This window comes from Lethenteron reissneri, chromosome 40 (genome assembly GCF_015708825.2).
Source record: "Lethenteron reissneri isolate LAM-NWPU_2019-01 chromosome 40, ASM1570882v1, whole genome shotgun sequence".
Classification (NCBI taxonomy): Eukaryota; Metazoa; Chordata; class Hyperoartia; order Petromyzontiformes; family Petromyzontidae; genus Lethenteron; species Lethenteron reissneri.
The window spans coordinates 1,128,359-1,155,076 of record NC_083818.1 but is presented as its reverse complement, the minus strand read 5'-3'; the positions used below and the strand labels follow the sequence as shown (position 1 = coordinate 1,155,076).

Here is a 26,718-nt window from a genome sequence, read left to right as displayed (position 1 = left end):
ATTCATCATCATCACCATCATCGCTCGCCATCCCCCATCATCATCACCCCACCTCTCACCCCACACCATCACATCCATCATCATCATCACACGCCATCCCCCATCACCCCACACCATCACATTCATCATCATCACCATCACCGCACGCGACCCCCCATCGCCACCACCATCGCCAACCCCACGGCATCACGCACGAGCCCACGCACGCACGCGCACGCGCGCGCCCCCTGGATGTTCGTGATGAGCGGGCGGGTCCCGCGCGCGTGCGTCACGCGGAGGAGACAGAACGCGACGAGGATGAGGAACGCGACGAGGGAGCAGCAAGAGACCGATAATCTCTCACCTCATCACCCAGCGCATCACCGCATCACCATCCCATCGTCACCAGCTCACGATCCAGCACATCCGATCAACCTCGGCACCGCGTCGATGAATTGAAGTGGCCAGAGCGCTGTCTCCATCATCGCCGTCATCAATCACCTCGACGAGGAACCCAGAAACCTCGTCAGTGAGGAGGTGGCTGCTGTGACCGCAGCGGTGAAGCGAGTGAGTAATGCTTTCTTGGTATTCACCTCATCAGCACCACGACCATAATCGTCATCATCATCGCATCGTATTCACCATCAATACCATCAGTACATCATCATCATCATCATCCCACCATATTCACCATCAACACCATCAGTACATCATCATCATCATCCCACCGTATTCACCATCAACACCATCAGTACATCATCATCATCATCCCACCGTATTCACCATCAACACCATCAGTACATCATCATCATCCTCCCACCGTATTCACCATCAACACCATTAGTACATCATCATCATCATCATCCCACCGTATTCACCATCAATACCATCAGTGCATCATCATATTCATCATCGCATCGTCACCAAAGTGATCTCAATCAACATGGTTCGTACATTATATTATTCATTACAATTACTATCGTCCATCATAGTAATCAAATATCATTACCACCATCGTTACTACGATCAGCAGCACATCATTGCATCACCATCAATACATCATTACGTCATCTTTATCATCATCGTGATTACCATGATCATTACCACAATCATCATTATCATCACCACAGTAATCATAATCAGTACATCATAACATCATCATTGCTCTATCATTACAAATCATAATCATCTCCATCAGCATCAACACCATCATCAGGATTATTATCAGTGGCAGCATAACGAACATCATCATCACCAGCACGTCCAGCAAGGGCATCACCGCTGCCGATTTGTAGAGGTCATGAGCCGTGTGTGAGGTGTGTGAGTTGTGTGTGAGGTGTGTGTGTGAGTTGTGTGTGAGTTGTGTGTGTGTGTGTCAGTGTGTGTGTTTGTGTGTGAGTTGTGTGTGTGAGTTGTGGGTGTGAGTTGTGTGTGTGAGTTGTGTGTGAGTTGTGTGTGTGTGAGTTGTGTGTGTGTGTAAGTTGTGTGTGTGAGTTGTGTGTGTGAGTGTGTGTGAGTTTGTGTGAGGTGTGTGTGGGTGAGTTGTGTGTGTGAGTTGTGTGTGTGAGTTGTGTGTGTGTGTGTCAGTGTGTGTGTGAGTTTGTGTGTGAGTTGTGTGTGTGAGTTGTGTGTGTGAGTTGTGTGTGTGAGTTGTGTGTGAGTTGTGTGTGTGTGAGTTATGTGAGTTGCGTGTGTATGTGAGGTGTGTGTGTGTGAGTTGTGTGTGTGAGTTGTGTGTGAGTTGTGTGTGTATGTGAGTTGTGTGTATGAATTGTGTGTGTGAGAGTTGTGTGTGTGTGTGAGTTGTGTGTGTGTGAGTTGTGTGTGTGTGAGGTTGTGTGTGTGTGAGTGAGTTGTGTGTGTGTTGTGTGAGTTGTGTGTGAGTTGTGTGTGTGTGAGTTGTGTGAGTTGTGTGTGTGTGAGTTGTGTGTGTGTGAGTTGTGTGAGTTGTGTGTGGGTTGTCTGTGTGTGAGTTGTGTGTGTGTGTGTGAGTTGTGTGTGTGTGTGAGTTGTGTGTGTGTAGCGGTGAGTGCGCTGCGCTACGAACCCGGCGACCTCAGTTGGATTCCCGCTCACGGCCAACACCGGTGACGTTTATCTGAACCGGCTCTGGGCCACCCCTATGTCGACTCGGCCACAAATGAGTACCTGGTGCGGTCTATAAACATCGCCACTAGGGAGACAAAGGCGGCCGGTCGTGGTGCTGGCCAAGAATTCCCTCGTGTGCCGTGCCGGCCTTCATAGGTGCTGCTCGTTGACAGCACTTGCCACAACAGTCTGTTTGGGCTATACGGGGGATCTTTGTTTGAGTTGACATTCCTGCATCACCACCGCCATCATCACTATCATCATCACCAGAATCATCACCACCACCATCACCCAGACATCGACAACATCACCATCAGCAACATCATCACCAGAATCGTCACCCACCCATCTCAATACCACCACCACGAACAAAGTCACAACAACATCACCAACATCATCATCAGTGTCAATGGGGTAATCTTCTCACGTTGCCATGTCAACTGTGTTAATTACGCTAATTAACAATCCAGTCACGCTCCCAAGGCGCTCACAGCACTGCGGGGGAGGTCAGTGCCGTGCCCGACCGCCTTTGTCTTCCCAGTGCTGATGTGTGCGCGTCCGGTTTTATTCATTTCACAAACCCAGGCACTCAGTTAAGGCTGAGTCGACCTAAGGGATTACAGAACCGACTCAGATATTTGTCACCGATGTCACGAGCCGTGGACAGGAATCGAACTCGGATGGCCGGTACTGGCCCCGCTGTGGCAACGCGCTAACCACTGCGCCCACCGCTCATCCGCGCACACGTGGCCACAACCTGCCCACCAAGTGGCGGGTTGGCGTCGCCACGGTGATGGTGCCAGGCTAGGTGCACTATGGCTTTTCCAACTCGACGTGCAAGCACACACAACGCACCACAACAGCATTCCGCTCGTCGCCTACACACAGAATGTTGGGCCAAAGTGCTGTTAGCGAACACCTATTAAGGCCGCCGCCGGCACGCGAGGTGGGGGTGGGTGGTCAGCACCAGGTCCGGCCGCCTTTGTCTTCCCCAGCGGCGATGTTTTTACACACCGCTACACCAGGTACTCATTTGAGGCTGAGTCGACCAAGGGGAGACCCAGTACCGGTTCATATATTCGCCACCGGTGTTTCAGGAATCGAACTCTGGTAGATTCAGGGTTCGCAGCACGATGCGCTAACCACTGCGCCACAGCTCCCAAAAGATCCCCCATATAACCTTAATAGACTGTTGGGGCAAGTGCTGCTAGAGAGTAGCACCGATGAAGGCCGGCACCAAGGCCGTAGCCATGGAGTCAACATTGGGGGGGACCAAATCTTCCAGGGTGTCTGGGGGTCCCAACCCAGAAAAATATTTTAATTTGAAAACGAATTTCCTGCCTAAAATATTTAAAAATTCACTAACACATGGGATGGACGTTTTATTTATATTTTACAATAATGTCTAATAGTGTATCGTATTACATTGCTCTGTTTTTTCTTTTTTACCATTTTTTGTTTCATTGTCTGTAATAGCAGAGATTAGGGATTAATAAAGTACAACCATAACCACAATCATATGAACAGAAATCTATGTATTGATTTATATGAAGACAAGTCCAGATATTGTGGCCAAGGTTTAGCAATTTTTTCTTTTTATTTCCATAGCATAGCAAAAAAACTATGTATAGCAATATATTGGGGGGGACATTTTAAGCATATTTGAATATTGGGGGGGGGTGTCCCCCTCCCCCCCCCAATATATATTATAATTACGGCCTTGTCCGGCACTGTGGCACACGAGGTGGGGGTGGGTGGCCAACACCACGCCCGGCCGCAGCGCGGTGCGCTCACCACTGCGCCACCGCCCACACCTCTCGCTACACGCGGCGCACGGACGCACGGGTCCAGCCGCCAGTGCAGCCCTGCAACACTCCGTTGACTGCGAGCGGGTGAAGACTCCGATGCCATCGATGACGAGAAACCTCCCCTCCCCTCTCACGCATTTAAATCGTCGACGCGTAGAGCAAGTGGGGTGGCCCCCGCAGGTCAGGGCACACGCGCACGAGGTCGTTGTCTTTTAGTTTGAACAAATCGCATCGGGGTTTTGTTTATTTTTATTTTTTTCTAAACGTTCAAACTGACGCCCGTTAACGTTCACGCGCGACGAATGAATAATTATTATTTTGAAATAAATTGAGGACTTATTTTGTCCTTGAGTGTAATCTATGAACATTGGGCGAGATGTTGACTACCTCGCCTGGTCTGCAGGAGGTCGTGGGTTCGATCTCCACCTCGACGCCGACTGTATATTTGGAGTTTGCGGTGTCTCTCTCTCAATCTCTCATCATCATCACCACGGTGGCTAGGAGATGTTAACTACCTCGCCTGGTCTGCAGGAGGTCGTGGGTTCGATCTCCACCTCGACGCCTACTGTATATTTGGAGTTTGCGGTGTCTCTCTCTCAATCTCTCATCACCATCACCACGGTGGCTTGGAGATGTTAACTACCTCGCCTCGTCTGCAGGAGGTCGTGGGTTCGATCTCCACCTCGACGCCTGCTGTATATTTGGAGTTTGCGGTGTCTCTCAATCTCTCATCATCATCACCACGGTGGCTAGGAGATGTTAACTACCTCGCCTGGTGTGCAGGAGGTCGTGGGTTCGATCTCCACCTCGACGCCTGCTGTATATTTGGAGTTTGCGGTGTCTCTCTCTCAATCTCTCATCATCATCACCACGGTAACTAGGAGATGTTAACTACCTCGCCTGGTCTGCAGGAGGTCGTGGGTTCGATCTCCACCTCGACGCCTACTGTATATTTGGAGTTTGCGGTGTCTCTCTCTCAATCTCTCATCATCATCACCACGGTGGCTAGGAGATGTTAACTACCTCGCCTGGTATGCAGGAGGTCGTGGGTTCGATCTCCACCTCGACGCCTACTGTATATTTGGAGTTTGCGGTGTCTCTCTCTCAATCTCTCATCATCATCACCACGGTGGCTTGGAGATGTTAACTACCTCGCCTGGTATGCAGGAGGTCGTGGGTTCGATCTCCACCTCGACACCTGCTGTATATTTGGAGTTTGCGGTGTCTCTCTCTCAATCTCTCATCATCATCACCACGGTGGCTTGGATATGTTAACTACCTCGCATGGTATGCAGGAAGTCGTGGGTTCGATCCCAACCCTGACGCCTGCTGTATATTTGGGAGTTTGCGGTGTCTCTCTCTCCCCGCGGTCGCGTGGCTTTTTCTCCAAGTCATATGGCAGGAATACAACATTATTTAATATTACCGGAACATAGAAACATATTCTTTTCAAACATAGCTCTAAGAGGTTTTGGGCTTTTTTTAGGGGTAGTTTAGTCAAGGTCGTTTTACCTAACTTCATTTATAAATTAAATATCATGAGTAGAATATGAATTAATGTCCGAAACAAAGGTATAATTAACATCGCCATTGTTGTCAGGCTCAAGCTGCGTTTGCATCACCACCATCGCGGACCACCTGTAAGTCTGGGGACCAGCAGGCGGTTCAGATGTTCAAACACCAAAGAGAAACCTTTTGCAAGGCATCAAGTCTGCATTCACCACACACAGCACTTGTGGAAAAACATGCAAACATTATCTGACGATATTTGCATAGTCTTTGAAATGCATATATTATTGGATACTGGCAAAAAAGGTCCCATGATATAGCTGCTCACCCCCAGCTATAAATGATCTGATAGTGGCATTGCCTTTGTACTGTCCGCCTCTTGGCGTTCTCTGGTCTGATACTGCTGGTGAGACTAGGCCACAGAGAAGGTTGTCTCTGGTGTAGGCCAATCAGTTACAAAGACAATGCATATATTATTATTAGAGCATGTTTTGTTTGCATGTTCACCACAAGGACGTGTGGTTTAATGCCTTGCAAAATGTATATATTTGTTGTTCGAACATCCTAACGCCTCCTATTTTATTGCTAGAAAGGTTAAACATCGATTCTTACACACGCATCGAATAGCAAAATACACACGACCAATTCTACCCTCTTATGAATGTTAAATTAGTTGGCGACGCTGCCGCTAGGATGGTGGCAGTACACGAGCACAAAAGAACGACGGAAAATCAATACGTGTGCACTCCTCGTATTCATATGGAAAGGAAAAAAATCGTAGAATGCTTCCGGCACAATGCATTCCCCATCCAGACAAGGGTACAGCAACGGTCGATCCTTCCACGCCTGGCCATCCTGAGCGCGTTGGGTCAGTAGCGCGCTTCGTTCATCGGAAGGGGATGCGTCCCGGTAGTCGGTGGCGACTGCGAGTTAGGTAACAAACTCAACGGAAGAGGATTGGCGTTTTAAAAAACAAATGACATTCTCATCGGGCAATGCCACGGTGTTAACGAATGCAGTCGCCATCTCTTATCATCCGCTCCTGTCTCTGTCTCTGCTGGCCCCTCTGTTTTAAATGGCCATGAAGAATGGCTATTGCCCGACACGACGCCGTTGATACAGGGACTCCTCTACTTACGAACGTTCGACTTACTATCTTTCAGAGATATGAACAAACCTGTCCGTATGTCCAGTTGCCTGTTTGGACCGAGAGTCGGAAGTTCCACCACCGCGCAATAGATAGCGGTGGTGGCATCTGCAGAACATGAAGAACCAGTGGCATCTACATCTACAGAACATGAAGAACAAGTGACATCTACATCCGCAGAACATAAAAAACCAGTTGCATCTACATCTGCAGAACATGAAGAACCAGTGGCATCTACATCTGCAGAACATTAAGAACTAGTGGCATCTACATCTGCAGAACATGAAGAATCAGTGGCATCTACATCTGCAGAACATGAAGAACTAGTGGCATCTACATCTGCAGAGCATGAAGAACCAGTGGCATCTACATCTGCAGAACATGAAGAACTAGTGGCATCTACATCTGCAGAACGTGAAGAACCAGTGGCATCTACATCTGCAGAACATGAAGAACCAGTGGCATCTCCATCTGCAGAACTTGAAGAACCAGTGGCATCTACATCTGCAGAACGTAAAGAACTAGTGGCATCTACATCTGCAGAACGTGAAGAAGCAGTGGTATCTACATCTGCAGAACATGAAGAACCAGTGGTATCTACATCGGCAGAACATGAAGAACCAGTGGCATCTACATCTGCAGAACATGAAGAACTAGTGGCATCTACATCTGCAGAACATGAAGAATCAGTGGCATCTACATCTGCAGAACATGAAGAACAAGTGACATCTACATCTGCAGAACATGAAGAACCAGTGGCATCTACATCTGCAGAACGTGAAGAACTAGTGGCATCTACATCTGCAGAACGTGAAGAACAAGTGGCATCTACATCTGCAGAACATGAAGAACCAGTGGCATCTACATCTGCAGAACTTGAAGAACCAGTGGCATTTACATCTGCAGAACGTGAAGAACCAGTGGCATCTACATCTGCAGAACGTGAAGAACCAGTGGCATCTACATCTGCAGAACGTGAAGAACCAGTGGCATCTACATCTGTAGAACGTGAAGAACCAGTGGCATTTACATCTGCAGAACATGAATAACTAGTGGCAATCTACATCTGTAGAACATGAAGAACCAGTGGCATCTACGTCTACAGGGGATTATACAAATTCTAAAGCCATTCCGCGTGTTTAGTGGACACGCCGTACAACGCGTTTGGAATCGACAGGAGTAAAGTTGGTCTTACGAACAAATCGACTTACGAACAGACCTCTGGAACCTCACTTGTTCGTATGTAGAGGAGTCCCTTTGTAGTTTATTTTCAAGGCCACACACTCACACACGGTGTGTTGATGTTGACGGGTGGCAGATTCATCTTCTTGGTTCTTTCGGTAAAGTCACGTAGAAGGGAAGTAATAAAATAATAAAAATAAAACATAATAAAATAAAATAATATTTTATTTTATTATGTTCCCTGCAGTCACGAAAGCTTTAAATCGAAATAAAAGGGTGGCAGATTGTTTTTAATTCTGTAGGCAAAGTCCCGAAAAGCAACTCAACGTCATGGCACAGTGGTTCATGTCGGGTGAACTTCACTCGACAGACACCTCGTGGTGTCTCCAGCGTCACACCGACGGAGGCTTGGTTGGAAAGAGTTCATCAATAAATAGTTAAAGTTTAAAAAAACTCACAATATGCATAGTAACAGAAAAACTAGTACAGTGCGTATTTTCATACATACGTAAATACAAGGCAAAACTTACCCCCTTCGTAAAGTCTGCAACAGACTGTTGGGGCAAGTGCTGTTAGCGGCACACGAGGGGTGGGTGGCCAGCAACCACCCCCAGCCGCCTTTGTCTTCCCAGTGCTGATGTTTAGACACCACCAGGTAACTCTTTTGAGGCTGAGTCGACCTAGGGGAGGCCCATGACTAGTTTATATATGTCCATCAATGTTGTTGACCGTAAGCAAACTTGGGTCCCGCCTGCCGGGTTCGGAGCGCTGAATGCAGCGCTAACCGCTGCGCCACCGCTCCCCACGTGCACGCGTTTGCACACACACACCCACGTGTACACCATACACACACCCACGTGTACACCATACACACACACACACACCCACGTGTACACCATACACACACCCACGTGTACACCATACACACACACACACCCACGTGTACATCATACACACACACGTGTACATCATACACACACACGTGTACATCATACACACACACATCCACGTGTACATCATACACACGCTTGTGTACATCATACAATGAACGCCATACACACAATGTGAATGCGCAACTCAAAGGGTAACAAACGAACGCCGCTCAGACTCTAAAAAGGGTTTACAGGCAGCAACAGGCAAATTCGTAAACATTCACAGGCTCACAGCCACGCTGGGGGTGGTGGTGATGGTTGCGATGGTTGGAGGGCTGATGGTGATGGCACCAGATGGTTGTTGTTAATGAACGTGGTTGATGATGGCTGTTGTTGGTGGTGTTGATGGTTGTTGGTGTTGTTGATGGCTGTTGATGAAATTGGTTGTGATGTTGATGGTGCCGGTTGTGTAGATACCCGATACACCAGGCCGTAATTATACTATATATTGGGGGGAACGGGGACACATCCCCCCCCCCACCCCGAATATTCAAATATGTTCAAAATATCCCCCCCAATATATTGCTATAAACAATATATATAAACATTTCTATGCTATGTAAATGAAAAAAAAAAATGCTAAACCTTGGCCACATTATCTGAACTTGTATTCATATAACAATGCATAGATTTCTGTTTATATGATTGTGGTTATGGTTGTACTTTATAAGTCCCTAATCTCTGCCATTACATACAATGAAACAAGAAATGGTAAAAAAGTAAAAACAGAGCAATGTAATACAATACACTATTAGACATTATTGTAAAATATAAATAAAAAGTGCATTCCATGTGCTAGTGAATTTTTTAATATTTTAGGCAGAAAATGGCAGGAAATTTGTTTTCAAATTTAGATTTTTTTCTGGGGGGGGGGGGAGGGGGGCCCTAGACCCCCTAGAATATTTGGTCCCCCCCAATGTTGACTCCATGGCGACGGCCTTGCCCGATACTCCCCACTCTCTCTTTCTTCGTCTCACACACGACCTCACACACACACACGTACACGTGTACATCACACAGACACACACACACACAGACACCCACACACACAAGACACACAAGACACACACAGACACACACGTGTACATCATATACACACACACACCGCCTCCTCTCTCACACGAAACCCCCGTGTAGTCTGTAGCAGACTGTTGGGGCAAGTGCTGTTAGCGAGTAGCAGCACCCATGAAGGCCGGCACGGCAGACGAGGGGGGTGGGTTTCCAGCACCACGCCCGGCCGCCTTTGTCTTCCCGGTGGCGATGTTTACTACACACCACACCGGCTACTCATTTGAGGCTGAGTCGACCTAGGGGAGGCCCAGGACCGGTTCAAATAATCGTCACGGGTGTTGACCGTGAGCTGGAATCGAACTCGGTTCCCCGGGTTCGTAGTGCAACGCGCTGACCGCTACACTACCGCTCCCCACACACTCACACACTCACTCACAGACACCCACACACACAGACACACACACATACACTTTATCTCTCTCGCTGTCACACACACAGAAACACACACACAGACACACACACAGACACTTACACACACACAGACACCCACACACAGACACTTTATCTCTCGCTGTCACACACACACAGAAACACACACACACATACAGACACACACACAGACACTTACACACACACAGACACACACAAACACAGACACTGTATCTCTCTCGCTGTCACACACACAGAAACACACACACACATACAGACACACACACAGACACTTACACACACACAGACACACACAAACACAGACACTGTATCTCTCTCGCTGTCACACACACACACTCACAAACACACACACAGACACTTTATCTCTCTCGCTGTCACACACGCACGCACACACACACACAGACACTTACACCCACACACACACACAGACACTTTATATCTCTCGCTGTCACACACGCACGCACACACACAGACACACACACAGACACACACAGACTTTATATCTCTCACTGTCACACACGCACACACACACGCACACACAGACACACACACACAGACACACACACAGACACACACACTTTATATCTCTCACTGTCACACACGCACACACACACACACGCACACACACTTTATATCTCACTGTCACACACACGCACACACCCACACAGACACACACACACACGCACACACACACACACACTTTATATCTCTCGCTGTCACACACGCACGCACACACACACACGCACGCACACGCACACACACGCACACACGCACGCACACACACAGACACACACACAGACACACACACACTTATATCTCTCGCTGTCACGCACGCACACACACACACGCACGCACACACACACGCACACACACACACGCACGCACGCACACACACACACACGCACGCACACACACACACGCACGCACGCACACGCACGCACGCACACACACACAGACACTTTCTCTCGCTGTCACACACGCACGCACACACACAGACACACACACAGACACTTACACACACACAGACACTTTATCTCTCTCGCTGTCACGCACGCGCGCAGTGGTAAATAAGTGACGTGACCCCGTACCGGGTCCTGCCAGCACTGTCCGGTATCGAGTGGTGACGTGGGTCGTGTGGATCCGTGTCACACGGATCCACACGCGTGTACCTCTCTTCTACCACCACCACCACCACACACACAGTGTCTCTACACACACACACACACACCCCTACACACCCACACACACACCCCTACACACAACCTCTCCTCGTGTACACGTCTCCTCGTGTTCACCCCACGAGATGAACCCCGGAGGATTGGAGCAGGGGCCACCGTCTCCTGCGCTGAACCTGCAGCCCCCCTCGGGTCCCCTCGACCCCCCGGGGTTCCTGGCGCCGGGCTCGCGAGTGGTGAGCATCACCCTGCTGCTCACCACGCTGCTCACCCTCACGCTCACCTTCGCCTTCTTCCAAAGGAGGAGGAGACGGAACCAAAGCCAGGCACGGGACCGGGGCCAAGATCAGAACCGGACGCAGGACCTGGACCGAGAAGGAGACCAGGACAAGGCCACCTGGGAGCACAACAGAATCCAGGAGGAGGAGGAGCGGAATCAACACCGGGACCAGAGCCGTGAAGGAGACCAGCACCAGGCTACATCCGGGGACTTGGGATGCAAGTCGAACTGGGAGCAGGCGCGTCACCAGGTTGGACACCAGGCCGGGTGTCAGGAGCGGGGTCAGGAGCGGGGTCAGGAGCGGGATCAGACCAGGGGTCAGAACAGGGGTCAGGAGCGGGGTCAGGAGCGGGGTCAGGAGCGGGATCAGACCAGGGGTCAGAACAGGGGTCAGGAGCGGGGTCAGAACAGGGGTCAGGAGCGGGGTCAGGAGCGGGGTCAGAACAGGGGTCAGGAGCGGGGTCAGGACGAGGAGCAGGAGTGGGATTGGGACCCGGCATGTGACTGGGTCTTGCACCAGAGCCAGGACGACAGGGAGGGCGAGCAGGGCCCCGGGCAGGGCACGGGTTGGGGCAGGAGGCAGGAGTGGGATTGGGGCCCGGGATGCGACTGGGACTGGGACCCCGCTGACGACTGGGGCCTGAGCCAGAACCCCGGCAGGGAGACTCGAACCCGGGTCATGCCGGGACCGGGGGGGTCGGTGAGACGGAGGGGTGGGGGAGGGGCGACGGTGGAGACTGAGACACTGGAGACAGAGACACTGGGGACAGAGACACTAGAGACAATGGAGACAACGTCAGAGGCAGCTGCACTACTGGGGACAGAGACATTGGGGACAGAGACATTGGGAACAGAGACACTGGGGACAATGGAGACACTGGGGACAATGGAGACACTGGGGACAATGGAGACACTGCTGGGGACAGAGACACTGGGGACAGAGACATTGGGGACAGAGACACTGGGGACAGAGACACTGGGGACAATGGAGACACTGGGGACAATGGAGACACTGCTGGGGACAGAGACATTGGGGACAGAGACACTGGGGACAGAGACATTGGGAACAGAGACACTGGGGACAGAGACACTGGGGACAGAGACACTGGGGACAGAGACACTGGGGACAATGGAGACACTGGGGACAGAGACACTGGGGACAATGGAAACAACGTCAGAGACAGAGACACTGCTGGGGACAGAGACACTTGGGACAATGGAGACACTGGGGACAATGGAAACACTGCTGGGGACAATGGAGACACTGCTGGGGACAGAGACATTGGGGACAGAGACACTGGGGACAGAGACACTGGGGACAGAGACATTGGGGACAGAGACATTGGGGACAGAGACACTGGGGACAGAGACATTGGGGACAGAGACACTGGGGACAGAGACACTGGGGACAGAGACACTGGGGACAGAGACACTGGGGACAATGGAGACACTGGGGACAGAGACACTGGGGACCATGGAAACAACGTCAGAGACAGAGACACTGCTGGGGACAGAGACATTGGGGACAGAGACACTGGGGACAATGGAGACACTGGGGACAATGGAGACACTGGGGACAATGGAGACAATGCTGGGGACAGATACATTGGGGACAGAGACACTGGGGACAGAGACACTGGGGACAGAGACACTGGGGACAGAGACATTGGGGACAGAGACACTGGGGACAGAGACACTGGGGACAGAGACACTGGGGACAGAGACACTGGGGACAATGGAGACGACGTCAGAGACAGAGACACTGCTGGGGACAGAGACATTGGGGACAGAGACATTGGGGACAGAGACACTGGGGACAGAGACACTGGGGACAATGGAGACACTGGGGACAATGGAGACACTGGGGACAATGGAAACAACGTCAGAGGCAGCTGCTGCTGCTGCTGCTGCGACCATTCAGGTGACAAACGCGGACGTCTCCGTGGCTCACGGCGAGGTGAAGGCGGATACTCAACACGAAGCGACTGCGGACTATGGCGAGATGGATCGTCGTCGTCGTCCTCGTCAACAGACAGAGGCTGGAAGGTCTCCAACCAACACCTATCCGATAACAAAGCCTCCTCATCTACCTCCTCAACACGATCATCATCATCATCACGCTGACCATGACGGCGACGCCGCTACTGGTGACGGTGGTGACGGTGGTGGTGGTGCAGCAGCAGTTGCTGCTGGCACGACTCATCATCGCGGTACCGCTCCTGACGAGAACAACGACACGGGCCATGCATCATCAGCGTCATCATCAGCGTCATCATCAGCTGTTGCTGCTGACGACGACGCTGACTCAGTTACCTCGTCCACGGTGCGGATCGCGACTCCGTCGAGCCTTGCCACAACCACCAACCCCTGCGCTCCTGCTGCACATTCTCCCACTGATGCTGGTGATGATGTCGGCGATGGTGGTGACGACGATGACTCCATCGCCTCGTCCACGGTCCAGATCGCGACTCCGTCAGGCCTTGTCACAACCACCAACCCCTGCGCTGCTGCTCTTCCTGCGGCTGCTCGTTTTCCCGCTGATGTTGATGATGGTGACGACGACGACGACGCGGTGGCCCTGAGGGCCTGGCGTGCCGCGGGCCGCCCCGACGTGGTGCTGGAGGTGCGGGGCCACCACCGGCCGCTGGGCGCCCACGCGGCCGTGCTCGGCGCCGCCAGCGACTACTTCAGGGCGCGCGCGTCCAGGCGCGTGATCGCACTCAGGGCCGTGCCGGGACTCGGCCCGGGAACGGCGAGTGCGCTCGTGCGGTGCGCCTACACGGGCCGCGTGCGTCCACAGGTGAGCAGATGGTGAGGACGGTGGTGCTGGGATTTTGGTGATCGTGGGGGAGCGGCAGCGCAGCAGCGGCTCGCGCTACGAAGCTGGTGCTGTCCACCTTCATAGGTGCTGCTCGCTAACAGCACTTGCCCCAACAGTCTGTTAAGGCTCTTTGTGGGGAGCGGTGGCGCAGCAGCGACCCCCAATTCGATTCCCACTCACGGCCAACACCCGTGACGATTATCTGAACCGGTCCTGGTCCTTCCGTAGGTCGACTCAGCCTAAAATTAGTACCTGGTGCGATGTGTAAACATCGCCATTAGGGAGACAAAGGCGGCCGGGCGTGGTGTTGGCCACCCACCCTCTCTCTTGTGCCGTGCCGGTCTTCATAGCTGCTCGCTAACCGCACTTTGCCTAACAGTCTGTTAAGGCTATACGGGGGATATTTGTCTATGGTGTTGTGAATTTGGTGATTGTGGTGGTAACTTTATTTGGATGGTGGTTGTGATGATGATGGTGGTGGTGGTAGTGATGGGGATGTTATGAATCTAGTAGCGAACGATGGTGGTTGTGGTGGTGATGTTGGGAACGTGGTGAAGGTGGTGTGATTGTGGTGGTGATGTTATAGGACGTTTGGTTGTGGTGTGGTTATTGTGGTTGTGATACTATCACTGTGGTGGTGGTGGTGATGGTTTCATTGAAGAGTCGTAACAACAACAATGACCAAGACGACGATCTGACCAAACTTGACCCCGTCACCCCCTCCCCACCCCACCCCACCCACCCACCCCCACCCCACCCGCCCTCTTCCACCGCGTGTGCAGGGCGGCCTCCCACGGGCCGACGTTCCGCCCTTCCTGCTGGACGTGATGACGGCCGCTCGCTCGCTGCAGATGCCCGGCGTGGAGCGAGCCGCCCTGGAGGCCCTCGGCTCCCGGCTCGAGCTGAGCAGCTGCACGCAGCTGCTCGCCATCGCCAAGAGCCATGCGCTCTCCCAGCTCAAGGTGTCAGCCCCCCCCCCACCCACATGAGCCCCCCCTACCCACCTGAACCCCCACCCACATGAGCCCCCCTCACCCACCTGAGCCCCCACCCACATGAGCCCCCCCCACCCGACCCCCTCCATCCACTTGACCCCCACCCACCAGACCCCACCGACACCCACCAGAACCCTGCCCAACCTACCCGACCCCCGCCCCCGCCCACCTGATCCCACCCCCACCCGATCTCCCCCCCCCAACCAATCTGACCCCCCCCCACCCACCTGAGCCCCCCCCCACCCACCTGAGCCCCCACCCATCTGACCCCCCCCACCAGCCCGACCCCCCCCACCCACCAGCCCTACCCCCCCCCCCCCCACCCACCTGACCCCTCCATGCGGGCGTCACGGTGGTTAGGAGATGTTAACTAGCTCGCCTGGTGTACAGGAGGAGGTCGTGGGTTCGATCCCGACCCTGACGATGCCTGCTGCTGTTGTAGATTTGAAGTCTGCGTCTCTCTCTCATCATCATCACCACGGTGGCTAGGAGATGTTAACTAGCTCGCCTGGTGTACAGGAGGAGGTCGTGGGTTCGATCCCGACCCTGACGATGTCTGCTGCTGCTGCTGTAGATTTGAAGTCTGCGTGTTTCTCTCTCTCCCCGTGGTGGACGCGTGTATTTTCCCCTCCAGGTTCATTGAGAAACGACGTCTGCTACTAAACATTTCCACACGATTATACATCGCACGTTCAGAATATTTTATAGTATTTAATGACTGCTGCTTTAAATCTCCACACGGGAATGATGATGATGAGCCACTTTGTTGAGCTGTTAATTGTCATTCATGATGGGCAGGCCGCTTCTGCATAAGAGCTATAACGGTACAGCGCAGTAGCGGTGCCTTACCTGGTAAGATAACAAAAACAATGTTTAGTTTAAATAACAACACCGTACTCAACACACCGACCGGCGGATAGAGAACCCCACCGGTTTATTCCAGGAGCTGTCGACTGCCAAGGCGTCTTGAGCCACGCCACGCCGAGCCGCGTGCGACGTCTTTGCTCGGCGACCCCACCTAGCGCACACGTGACGGACGGATCAGCGACGGGCTGACGGCTGACGAGTCAACGATTCTCACGGACAAATGTGTCGCGAGGTGTTAAACGAGGCGCGGCACGTAACGGAGAATCTCCTGGGTGAGGCGAAGGCGCTGAGTGCGTCGGCATGAGGCAGGATAATGGCCTCCCGTGTGGGTTGGAGGTCTGTAACTGTGCGCTCATTTATTTTCGCCTCCTTAATTAACGTCCCGCGGGAGGACGCTGCCAGATGAACGACGCGACTGGAAACTGGGAGACCTTGGTTGGCCATTGGGTAGGGGGGTGCGCGCACGTGCGCGCACGTGCGCGCGTTCGGTCGTGGGGAGCGGTGGTGGAGTTATTAGCGCGCTGCGCAAAGGAACCTGACGTGTCCCGGGTTCGATTCCCGCTCACGACCAACACCAGTGACGATTATCTGAACCGGTCCTGTGCCTCACCTAGGTCGACTCAGCCTCAAATGAGTACCTGGTGCGATGTGTAAACATCGCCACTAGGGAGACAAAGGCGGCCAAGGGCGTGGTGTTGGCCACTCACCCCCGTGTCGGCCTTTATAGGTGCTCGCTAACCGCACTTGCCCCTACAGTCTAAGGTTGTGTTCGGTAGGGGGCACTGGAGGTGCATCAGCTGGTCATCTCAGTCAGTCGACCCATGGCACCTGGGTCTGTCCCGTGACCTGCTGTCAACGGGCGTTCGACACGTCACGTGGCCTTAACGCGCACGTAGCCTGGCACAAGTACCGTGGTGACGTCTCCGCCACTTAGTGGCGATTGGCGGCCGTTGTTGTTGTGTGGTCGGATGCTGGTGAATCGCATGGAGGGGGATCGGGTTAAGCAACGTGACATTTCGGAATGTGAATAGAATGTAGGCAGGGAAACTTGGTGAGTGTAAATCATAGGAGGAGGAGGAGGTAGTGATGGGTGGGACACGTGGTGTGGAGAGTGGAGGAGGATGGGATACGTGACTTGGAGGTAGTGATGGGTGGGACACGTGGTGTGGAGAGTGGAGGAGGGTGGGGTAAACGACTTTGAGGTAGTGATGGGTGGGACACGTGGTGTGGAGAGTGGAGGAGGATGGGATAAGCGACTTGGAGGTAGTGATGGGTGGGACACGTGGTGTGGAGAGTGGAGGAGGATGGGATAAGCGACTTGGAGGTAGTGATGGGTGGGACACGTGGTGTCGAGAGTGGAGGAGGATTGGATAAGCGACTTGGAGGTAGTGATGGGTGGGACACGTGGTGTGGAGAGTGGAGGAGGGTGGGGTAAGCGACTTGGAGGTAGTGATGGGTGGGACACGTGGTGTGGAGAGTGGAGGAGGATGGGATAAGTGACTTGGAGGTAGTGATGGGTGGGACACGTGGTGTGGAGAGTGGAGGAGGATGGGATAAGCGACTTGGAGGTAGTGATGGGGGGACACGTGGTGTGGAGAGTGGAGGAGGATGGGATACGTGACTTGGAGGTAGTGATGGGTGGGACACGTGGTGTGGAGAGTGGAGGAGGATGGGATAAGCGACTTGGAGGTAGTGATGGGTGGGACACGTGGCGTGGAGAGTGGAGGAGGGTGGTGTAAGCGACTTGGAGGTAGTGATGGGTGGGACACGTGGTGTGGAGAGTGGAGGAGAGCCGGTTGCCGAGGCAGACGTTGAAGTGGCATCCTGAGATCAGTGGCGAGGAGGAAGACCTACATCCACATTGCATGCCTGTCACGAGAGCATAGTGTTGCACAGATGGCTATAATCTTGCAGTAACGGGGGGTGGGGGGCGGGGTGGGGGGGCACAGGGGGTAATGCTGCGATGTGGTTCTAACCCATGCAGCCATTCGTGGGTCATCTCAACGTTGGCAAACATATAGACCGTGACTCCACGGCGAAGACAGCCCACACAGAGTTAACCAGGGCGGCCACAGGGCTTAAACCGCGAACATCCACAACAGGCGGAAATCGTGTTACCGCTTGGTGTGACTCTCCCTCCTCCTCATCTACCCACTCCTCCCTCCTCCTCGATGCCCTCTCCTCTATCCTCCCTCCCTCCTCTACCCTCCCTCCTCCTCCTCTACCCACTCCTCCTCCCTCCGCCTCCATGCCCTCTCCTCTATCCTCCATCCTCCTATCTCCTACTCCTCCACCCCCCTCCCCTCTCATCTACCCTCACTCCTCTTCTTTCCTCTCTCCCTCTCTACCCTTCTCGCCCCCAATCCTCCCTCCCTCTACCCCCCCTCCTCGTCTCCCCTCTCTCCATCCTCCCTCCTCCTGTCCACCAGAGCGCTATCCTCACTCACTCGTCCTCTATACTACCTCCTCCAACCTCCTCCTCTTCTACCCCTCATCCTTCTCTCACCTAACCCCCCCCCCCCCCCAATCAGGAGCAGGTGTACAGGCTTCATTAGCCAGCACTACCTGGAGGCGCTGCGCGAGCCGAGCCTGTACGGCCGCCTGTCGGCGTGCGAGCGCGACCTGGTGCTGTCTCGCCGCGCCGCCCAGGGCCGCCCCTCGCTCGTCGTGGCCCCGCTCGAGGCGGCCGCCGCGGCCACGGTGGCGGCCCGTGGGGGCAGCCGCGCGGGCAGCCGCGCGGGCAGTCGCCCGCAGAGCCCCGTGCCCAGCGATGCGTCCTCGGCGTCGTCGTCGCTGACGACGGCTGAGGATGGGGACGAGGATGAGGACGAGGAGGGGGGGGAGGGTGCGGTGGCGAGGGGGAAGGCGAGGTGGATGTACGCCTACAACGAGGTGAGGGGGTGACATGGCCGGTGTGCCGTCCGTCGTCCGTCCGTATACCATGTGTACATCCATACCTATCGGACCTCTTTGCCAGAAAGGGTAAAACCTAGGATTATTTTTCATCATGCTTGACACGTTTTGCCACAAAAATGTGTGGTTAATGCAGACTTGATGCCTTGCAAAGGTTATCTATTTGGTCTTTGAACATCTTAAAACCTGTTTCATTTCTAGAAAGGGTAAAACCTATTACATGAACATCCAGCCATCAGTCTGTGTCCATCCATCCGTGTCCCATTGCGTATTCCTCCATCTTGGTCGTCTGGCTGTTTGTCCGCATCTCCACAGTCTGCAAGTCTGTATCAAGTCTGTATGCCCTCCATGTAACTGTCTTACCTATCTACATATTGGCATGCCTATGTCTGTCAATCTGTCTGCTTGTGTTTTGGCCAAACCCCATTTGTCAGACTCTTAGTTCTTTCGGTAAAGTCACGTAGGTAAAAAATGAAATAAAATTAATAAAAATAAAACAATAAAAATCACGACGTTTCGGAGGCAACACAAGTCTCCGTCATCAGATGGGACCGTCACAGCCAGATTTACTGCATCAAGTGAGGCAAAATTCCCTGTTCACCTTGGGGACTGACAGGGAATTTTGCCTCACTTGATGCAGTAATCTTAGCTGTGACGGTCCCACCTGATGACGGAGACTTGTGTTGCCTCCGAAACGTCGTGATTTATTATTGTATTTCTATTATTACTTCTATTAATTTTATTTTTTACCTACGTGACTTTACCAAAAAAGCCTAAGAGTATGAATCCTTGCAGTCACGAAAGCTTCAAATCTAGAATGGGTATTTTGTACCATCAAACACTCGACCAACAGAACTCCCCATTTGTGATGGGGCATTTGTGGAGAGAGTGGAGAATTTTTCATACCTGGGCAGTGTGCTATGACCATATCCGGTTTGACAGCAGAGGTCTCACTCCAAATCAGTTGAGCGGCATCATCGTTTCATCAGCTGTATAACCCTGTGTGGAAGCTATCTGGTCTGTCGCATCACATGGTAATGCCCTCCCTTCTGTATGCTTGCGAAACGTGGACCCCCTTAATGGAACATCTTTGCCAGTTAGAAACATTTAGCCTGACCTGCCTACGATCCATCCTGGGTTTAATCAGGCTAGATTGTGTGAGGAGCTCACAAATCCTCGAAAGATCTGAACAAAGTCCCATCGGTGAGCTCCTCCCGCAGTCAAGGCTGCGGTGGCTGGGCATGCGGGCTACATGAAGCCTAAACAGCTTCTGTTCGGCCGGATAGCGGGATCTAAACGGGCACGGCACGGGCTAGAGAAGAGATTGAGTGATGTGGTACAAGAGGATGTGGAGCTGAGTGGACTTGCTGATAACTGGTACCAGTGGTGTCAAGATTGGCCTCTGTGGAGGAGGCTCGTGAAGGATGCTACTGGGCAGTTGGAGCCAGTCGCCCTCCAACAACAACGGAGGGCGGAGGAACACAGCAAGTTGGCACAGTAGGGGGCACAGGTGATGCATCGGCCAGTCATCTCAGTCATTCAACCCATAGCAACTGGGTCTATCCCATGACCTGCCAGTGGGCATTCCACACTTCACATGACCTTAAAGTGCACTTAGCCTGGCACAAGCGCCATGGTGATGTCATCTCCACTTAGTGGCGAATGGTGGTTGTTGTTGTTGTTGTGTTTAACCTGTCTGTCTGCCTTCCAGTCAAGTCTGTCTGCCGCTCCACGTAACTGTGTGCCTGCCCGTAAATCCGTCTCCCTGTTTGTTTTCCTGCCTCTCGGTCTGTCTATCAATCTTGTATACCTCTCCATGCGTCTGCCTGTCTGTCAATCATTTCGTCAATGTGCCTGCCTGTCCATCTGTCTGCCTGGCTGGCCACGTGCCTATTTGTCCGTGTTCCACACCAAACACACGCCCGCATGCCCTTCCCGTCCCGCCAGGAGGAGGCGGCATGGGTGTCGCTGTCCCCACTGCCGCCCCACGTGAACCTGAGCGGCTGCGCTCTCTGCGTTTTCTACAACTACCTTATCGTGGCCGGCGGGGTCACCCGGCCCGGCAAGGGTGCCACCGCCGCCACCGCCACACAGCCGAACACCGCCGCCACCACCACCACTGGCACAGGGGGCACGCACCAGGGCTCCGTGGCCACTGCCACCACGCCCTGCACGAGCGACGTGCGCCATGGCACCAGCAAGCACCACCGCACCGGCAGCAACAACTCTACCGCCAGCAACAACTCGACCGGCAACAACAACAGCAGCGGCAGCGCTGGTCCACCAGCACAGCCCTCCGCCGCTCGCAGCACCGCCAGCACCGCCGCCACCGCCGCCACCGCCGGAACTCCGTCGGCGCAGGTGTGGAGCTACAACCCAAGCACCGACGTGTGGGCGCCGCTGCCCCCGATGCAGCAGGCGCGGGCGCAGCTGCGGCTGGTGGCGTGCGACGGCGCCCTGTTTGCCGTGGGCGGCGAGTGCCTGCTGAGCGTCGAGCGCTACGACCCGCGGGCGGGCCGCTGGCGCCCCGTCGCGCCGCTGCCGCGTGGCTGCTTCGCAGTGGCGCACGAGGCGGCCGAGAGTGGCGGGGAGCTGTACGTGTCGGGCGGCTCGCTCTTCCGCCGCCTGCTGCGCTACTCGCCGCGGCACGACACCTGGAGCGAGTGCCCAATGGCGCCCGGCCGGCACCGCTCCGCCGACATGGTCGGCGTGGGGAGGTGGCTGCTGCGGTTTGAGAGCGAAAGGGCAGCCGCCGGTTCCGCTGCCGCCGCTGGTGGTGGAAGCATCGCGTACGGTGCTGCTGCAGCTGCTTATGCCGGTGCTGCTACCGGTGTTACGGCCGACAACAGCAGCAGCAATGAAGCGACACAGATTGTCACCGTCCAGCGCTACAACACGCACGCCAAGACGTGGTCCACGTTCGGGACACTGGGCGACCCGCGCGCCATCCTGCACGCCGGTTCCGGATTTGCCGGCGAGACGGCGCCACCGGCGGAGGTGCCGAAGCCCGGCGAGCGGCTGACGCGGTCGCTGGCGCCGCCGTTCCGCTGCGCCGCACTGGAAGAGGAGGTGTTCTGCGTGAGCCGCTCATGCGCCATGCGATTCGACGCCGGCGACGAGGGCCACTTGAAAGCGGTGCCGACGTGGGAGGGCAGCAGCGTCGGCGGAGCGAGAGACAGGGCGGCCGCAGCGGCGCAGCCGGACCCGGCGCTCGCTGCCACCGTCGCCGTACGGGCCTTGGGGCCGGTGCCGTCCGGACGAGGCCTGCCCGTGCCGTTCATCTTGTGCTTGCCCGAGCACATCTTCGGCGGCGGCGGTGGAGCTGGCGGTGGCTATCGGGAGACGTAGGGAGCAGTGCCTCGCTGGCACCCATCGCTCCGTTTGCTGTGAGCGACGCTGCTCCTCCTCCTACGCCTTTCTGGTCATCGTTGTCGTGACCACAATGTCGGCTGCCGTCAGCCACCGACTGGTGTCCTTCACGAGCCGAGTTGGTGCAGAGAGGCCGCGCCTCATTACAGCTGACAGGAGCGGCTGGGCGCAAGTCCACTCAAACCAACGTACCACACCACCACCCTGTGCACTCCTTTCCCACACCATCCCATCTCTTCTCTAGCCTGTGCCGTGCCCTACCCGTGCTGTGCCCATTTAACCCCCCCCCCCCCCCCCCCACCACTATGTGGACAAAGCAAGGCTGCTTGGCCATACCAGGCCCGGTGGATCTGTTGCCTTCTGTGCTCGTCTACAAAACGGCTCTGAAACGTCAACACGTGCCAGTGTTCAACTTAGACGCGTGCGGGTCGTCGCCACGGTACGTTTGATCCCGCAGCTTTCGCTGGGGGCTTGGCATGTGACCTCCAAGAACGGCCTCTTGCTTCTGGCTCGAGGTCTTCCCATTGGTCGCTGACCTCTGGGTGCCACTCCCAAACACCTGGCACGGTCAACTGACCTCCTCCACCCTGCACACGTGCCCCACCCATCCAGAGACTGCTCCTCACATTTGCTGATTACACATACTGCGCACTCTGTTCTCCTGTAACGCGTTATAGTTTTAATAATGCCAAGTGGATAGAACGTAATGAATGTATGAGGGAACACAATCTGTGTTTAAATAAAGACGATACGAATTGGATGTAACGCGATTGAGCGAACGGAACTACGTCACGCGAGTAGGAACGAGCGGTCGTACGGCTGCCTCGGCGTAGCATCATCATCGCACGCTGCTGGATGCTTCTAGATGCAACCCTGCACTCGGTTTTTGTTTGGCCTGCGTACGCATCTCACGTGTTGTCGCGGACTTCGCTTTACCCTATATTATCATTCATTACAATGTGATTTTTCTTCAGGAACGCAACTACTATCACCATGTTGTAGGGGAACAGACTCTGCATTACGCTTTCCTGCCACGTCATATGCAGTACTTCCAAGTTGCTCAACCCCTTATCCTCCATCCTCCGTGCATGCCCTCCCCATCCCAAACCTCCTCCTTTTCACAACAGTTTTTTTTGAGTTAGATCACATAAATATAAATGTGTCGTTAAATCCACCACCAGAAACAGCAACACAAGCTGATACACAACAACACAAGCTGATACACAACAACTACAACACAAGCTGATACACAACAACACAAGCTGATACACAACAACACAAGCTGATAACAACAACACAAGCTGATACACAACAACACAAGCTGATACACAACAACACAAGCTGATACACAGCAACACAAGCTGATACACAACAACACAAGCTGATAACAACAACACAAGCTGATACACAGCAACACAAGCTGATACACAACAACACAAGCTGATAACAACACAAGCTGATACACAACACACAAGCTGATACACAACAACAACACAAGCTGATACACAGCAACACAAGCTGATACACAACAACAACACAAGCTGATACACAACAACACAAGCTGATACACAACAACACAAGCAGATACACAACAACAACAACACGAAAGTGTTTGTTCGTATTGGATCGCTTTTTTCATGAGAGTTATCGTGCCACGCCGCACCGCTGTCAGGCGAGATGATGGGCAAAGCTTTTTTTTTACCATTCGTCCATGAAAGCGTTCAAAATAAGAATAATGATGATAAAAGAGGGGCGAAGGCATTTGGCCTGGTTAAACGTAGGCGATGTTTGTGATGGGGCATTAGAGAGGTCCGGGGTTTTTTGAAAACAAAACAATGCTTTTGCCTTTGCAAATAGAATGTCGTCTCGAGTGCCAAAATGATGCTGATGCAGTGCCGCTGCTGCTACTGCTGCTCGCTCAACGTCTGTGCAACCCATACTTGACCGCACCTCGTTGGGCACAACACAATCCTCCCATCACCACCACCACCTCCACCCCCCACCACCTCTACCCCTCCAAAGCCCTTTGTCGGTTGAGGCTTCTTGCTGCTTGGCTGAAGACTTTGTTTGATCAAAGGGCCTCTTTTTGGTAGGCCAAAAACTGCCCTCTGCATGGCTTACAGCAGGAGTGTTCTTCATTGCAAGGGTCCCCATGGGGCCACTGGCGGCCCCTGATGGCCTTGACGGTGCATCATCAAGAGGGCCGGTGGCTCGTGGCTGGCTACCAGTGGAGTGGCCCTGCAATGTTGCCGTCTTATGTCATTGCTGGCGGAATGTAGGCCTCGACTAGAGGGAGCCCCAAGAGCCAGAAGGCGCTTGGCCTACTCTTCCACGTTTTGCAAGGCCCCGGTGGGGCTCACGGGCGGCCCCCCAGTGGCCTTTGAATGTGGCCCCTGACGGTGCGGCCCCCTCAACAATACACAAATAGTGAAAACACCCCTCCCTTCCCCCATCATCACCATGCTTCTTCTTTCGTATGGATTAATAGCAGCAGATTAGAGACATCATTTTAGATGTTGTTATCGAGACAGCAGCGGCGGCGGCGGGAAAGTGTTCACGATGCGGGTCGATGGTTTGGGATTCGTGGCCGCACCACTCACAGGCCGCCGAATCTTTCATGGCGCTATTAATGGCATCAGGTGGCCACATCAGCCACATGGCCTGGTCCTGATTCGGTTGATGATCGAGCATTGTCAAACCCCAATGGTCTTTTAAATATGTGGTGGCGACCCTCAGACTGATAATGTCTTATCAGCGAGTAAAGAATTCTGGCTTACGGCTTTCTCCCATCGTGCTTAATCCCATCGTTTGAAATTTGCATCACTTCGGCCCCAATGCACTGCTATACGATCCTCAACTAGGCCTAAATCCTGAGGCGCATGCAGTTGTGAGGCCTTCTATTTGGCCGAAGAGAAACGCTAAGGCCTGGTACACGTGAATACAAACTGCTGCGGTATTTCACTGATTGGCAACTGGTATGACCAGGGCCTGCCTGAAGTGCACAAGGCTTAGCCTGAATAATCTTCAATCTCGATATATTTTTTTACTTGGCCTACAGATTTCAGGGCAGAGACAGAAGGCTCTTTGCATGGTCCACATTTGTCCCAGCTTACCCCGAACGAGCCTTCTCCATATATGAAGGTCATGGTATTGGCAATAAGGGCACATTCTTTCCTAAAACGTATTTTTAGGCCTAAATAACCGGCATCTCATTCTGAATCTATCTTGCTCAGACTAGCGATAGCAGACACATTGCATGGGCCTACATTTGCTTTTTTTTCCCGACTTGGCCTAAGAGTTCGTCTGCTTGATTTAAGGGTTATAATTCCCAGCCCTGGTGGCCATTTGCATGGCCCCAGAAGTCTTGCGCCAGGCTTAAAGTGCACTACACGTGGCCCCACGGGCCCAACTTGCTCGTCCTCAGAAGCCGAGCTTTGGCCTTGAGGCCCTCCTGATGGATTTGCAACGTCTCCTCCACACTCTTTGCTCTTTGCACATAGCAGGCCATTCTGCTCAGAGCTATTTGTCACAAGATGAGGGGGAAGCTCGCTAAAGAGTGCTTTATCGTTTGCAAAGCCATGAAATGCTATTTTTTGTACATAGTAGTTTTGAAACGCGTAGACACTAAACAGAAAGCTATTTTGAGATTTGGTTCGGGCGCGCACGGCTGGATTTGTACTGAGAAGCCAAGAATGCGATGAAAGGAGTGCACTTTGAGCGGCCGCGTAGACTCCAACTTTACTCCTGTCGATTCCAAACATGTGTACCTGAAACACGGGGAGTGGCTTTAAAAGTTGTAAAATCTCCTGGAGATGTAGATGCCACTGGTTCTTCATGTTCTGCAGATGTAGATGCCACTGGTTCTTCATGTTCTGCATATCTAGATGCCACTGGTTATTTATGTTCTGCAGATGTAGATGCCGATGGTTCTTTATGTTCTGCAGCTGTAGATGCCACTGGTTCTTTATGCTCTGTAGATGTAGATGCCACTGGTTCTTTATGCTCTGTAGATGTAGATGCCACTGGTTCTTCATGTTCTGCAGATGTAAATGCCAGCAGTTCTTCATGTTCTGCAGATGTTGATGGCACTGGTTCTTCACGTTCTGCAGATGTAGATGCCACCAGTTCTTCATGTGGCATCTACATGACATACGGACAGGTTTGTTTATATCTCTGAAAGTTCGTAACTCGA

The 26,718-nt window shown here is 53.4% G+C and overlaps 1 protein-coding gene across 1 annotated transcript; it reads left to right on the top strand.

Annotated features, from left to right (window-relative positions):
• The first annotated feature begins 288 nt into the window (after window positions 1-288).
• LOC133352506 (kelch repeat and BTB domain-containing protein 11-like) lies at window positions 289-26,574 on the top strand. The gene is made up of 4 exons (XM_061568190.1): window positions 289-546; window positions 15,165-15,344; window positions 18,776-19,136; window positions 21,105-26,574. Exons 2-4 carry the CDS (start codon window positions 15,325-15,327, stop codon window positions 22,503-22,505), a joined length of 1,782 nt encoding a protein of 593 aa, XP_061424174.1. The 5' UTR covers window positions 289-546; window positions 15,165-15,324; the 3' UTR covers window positions 22,506-26,574.
• Window positions 26,575-26,718: the final 144 nt, after the last annotated feature.

Coding starts and splice junctions, on each gene's coding strand:
- LOC133352506 (XM_061568190.1), top strand. CDS start 15,325: ATGCGCTCTCCCAGCTCAAG. Junction 15,345..18,775: donor ATGCGCTCTCCCAGCTCAAG/GTGTCAGCCCCC, acceptor CCCCCCAATCAG/GAGCAGGTGTACAGGCTTCA. Junction 19,137..21,104: donor GGATGTACGCCTACAACGAG/GTGAGGGGGTGA, acceptor CCGTCCCGCCAG/GAGGAGGCGGCATGGGTGTC.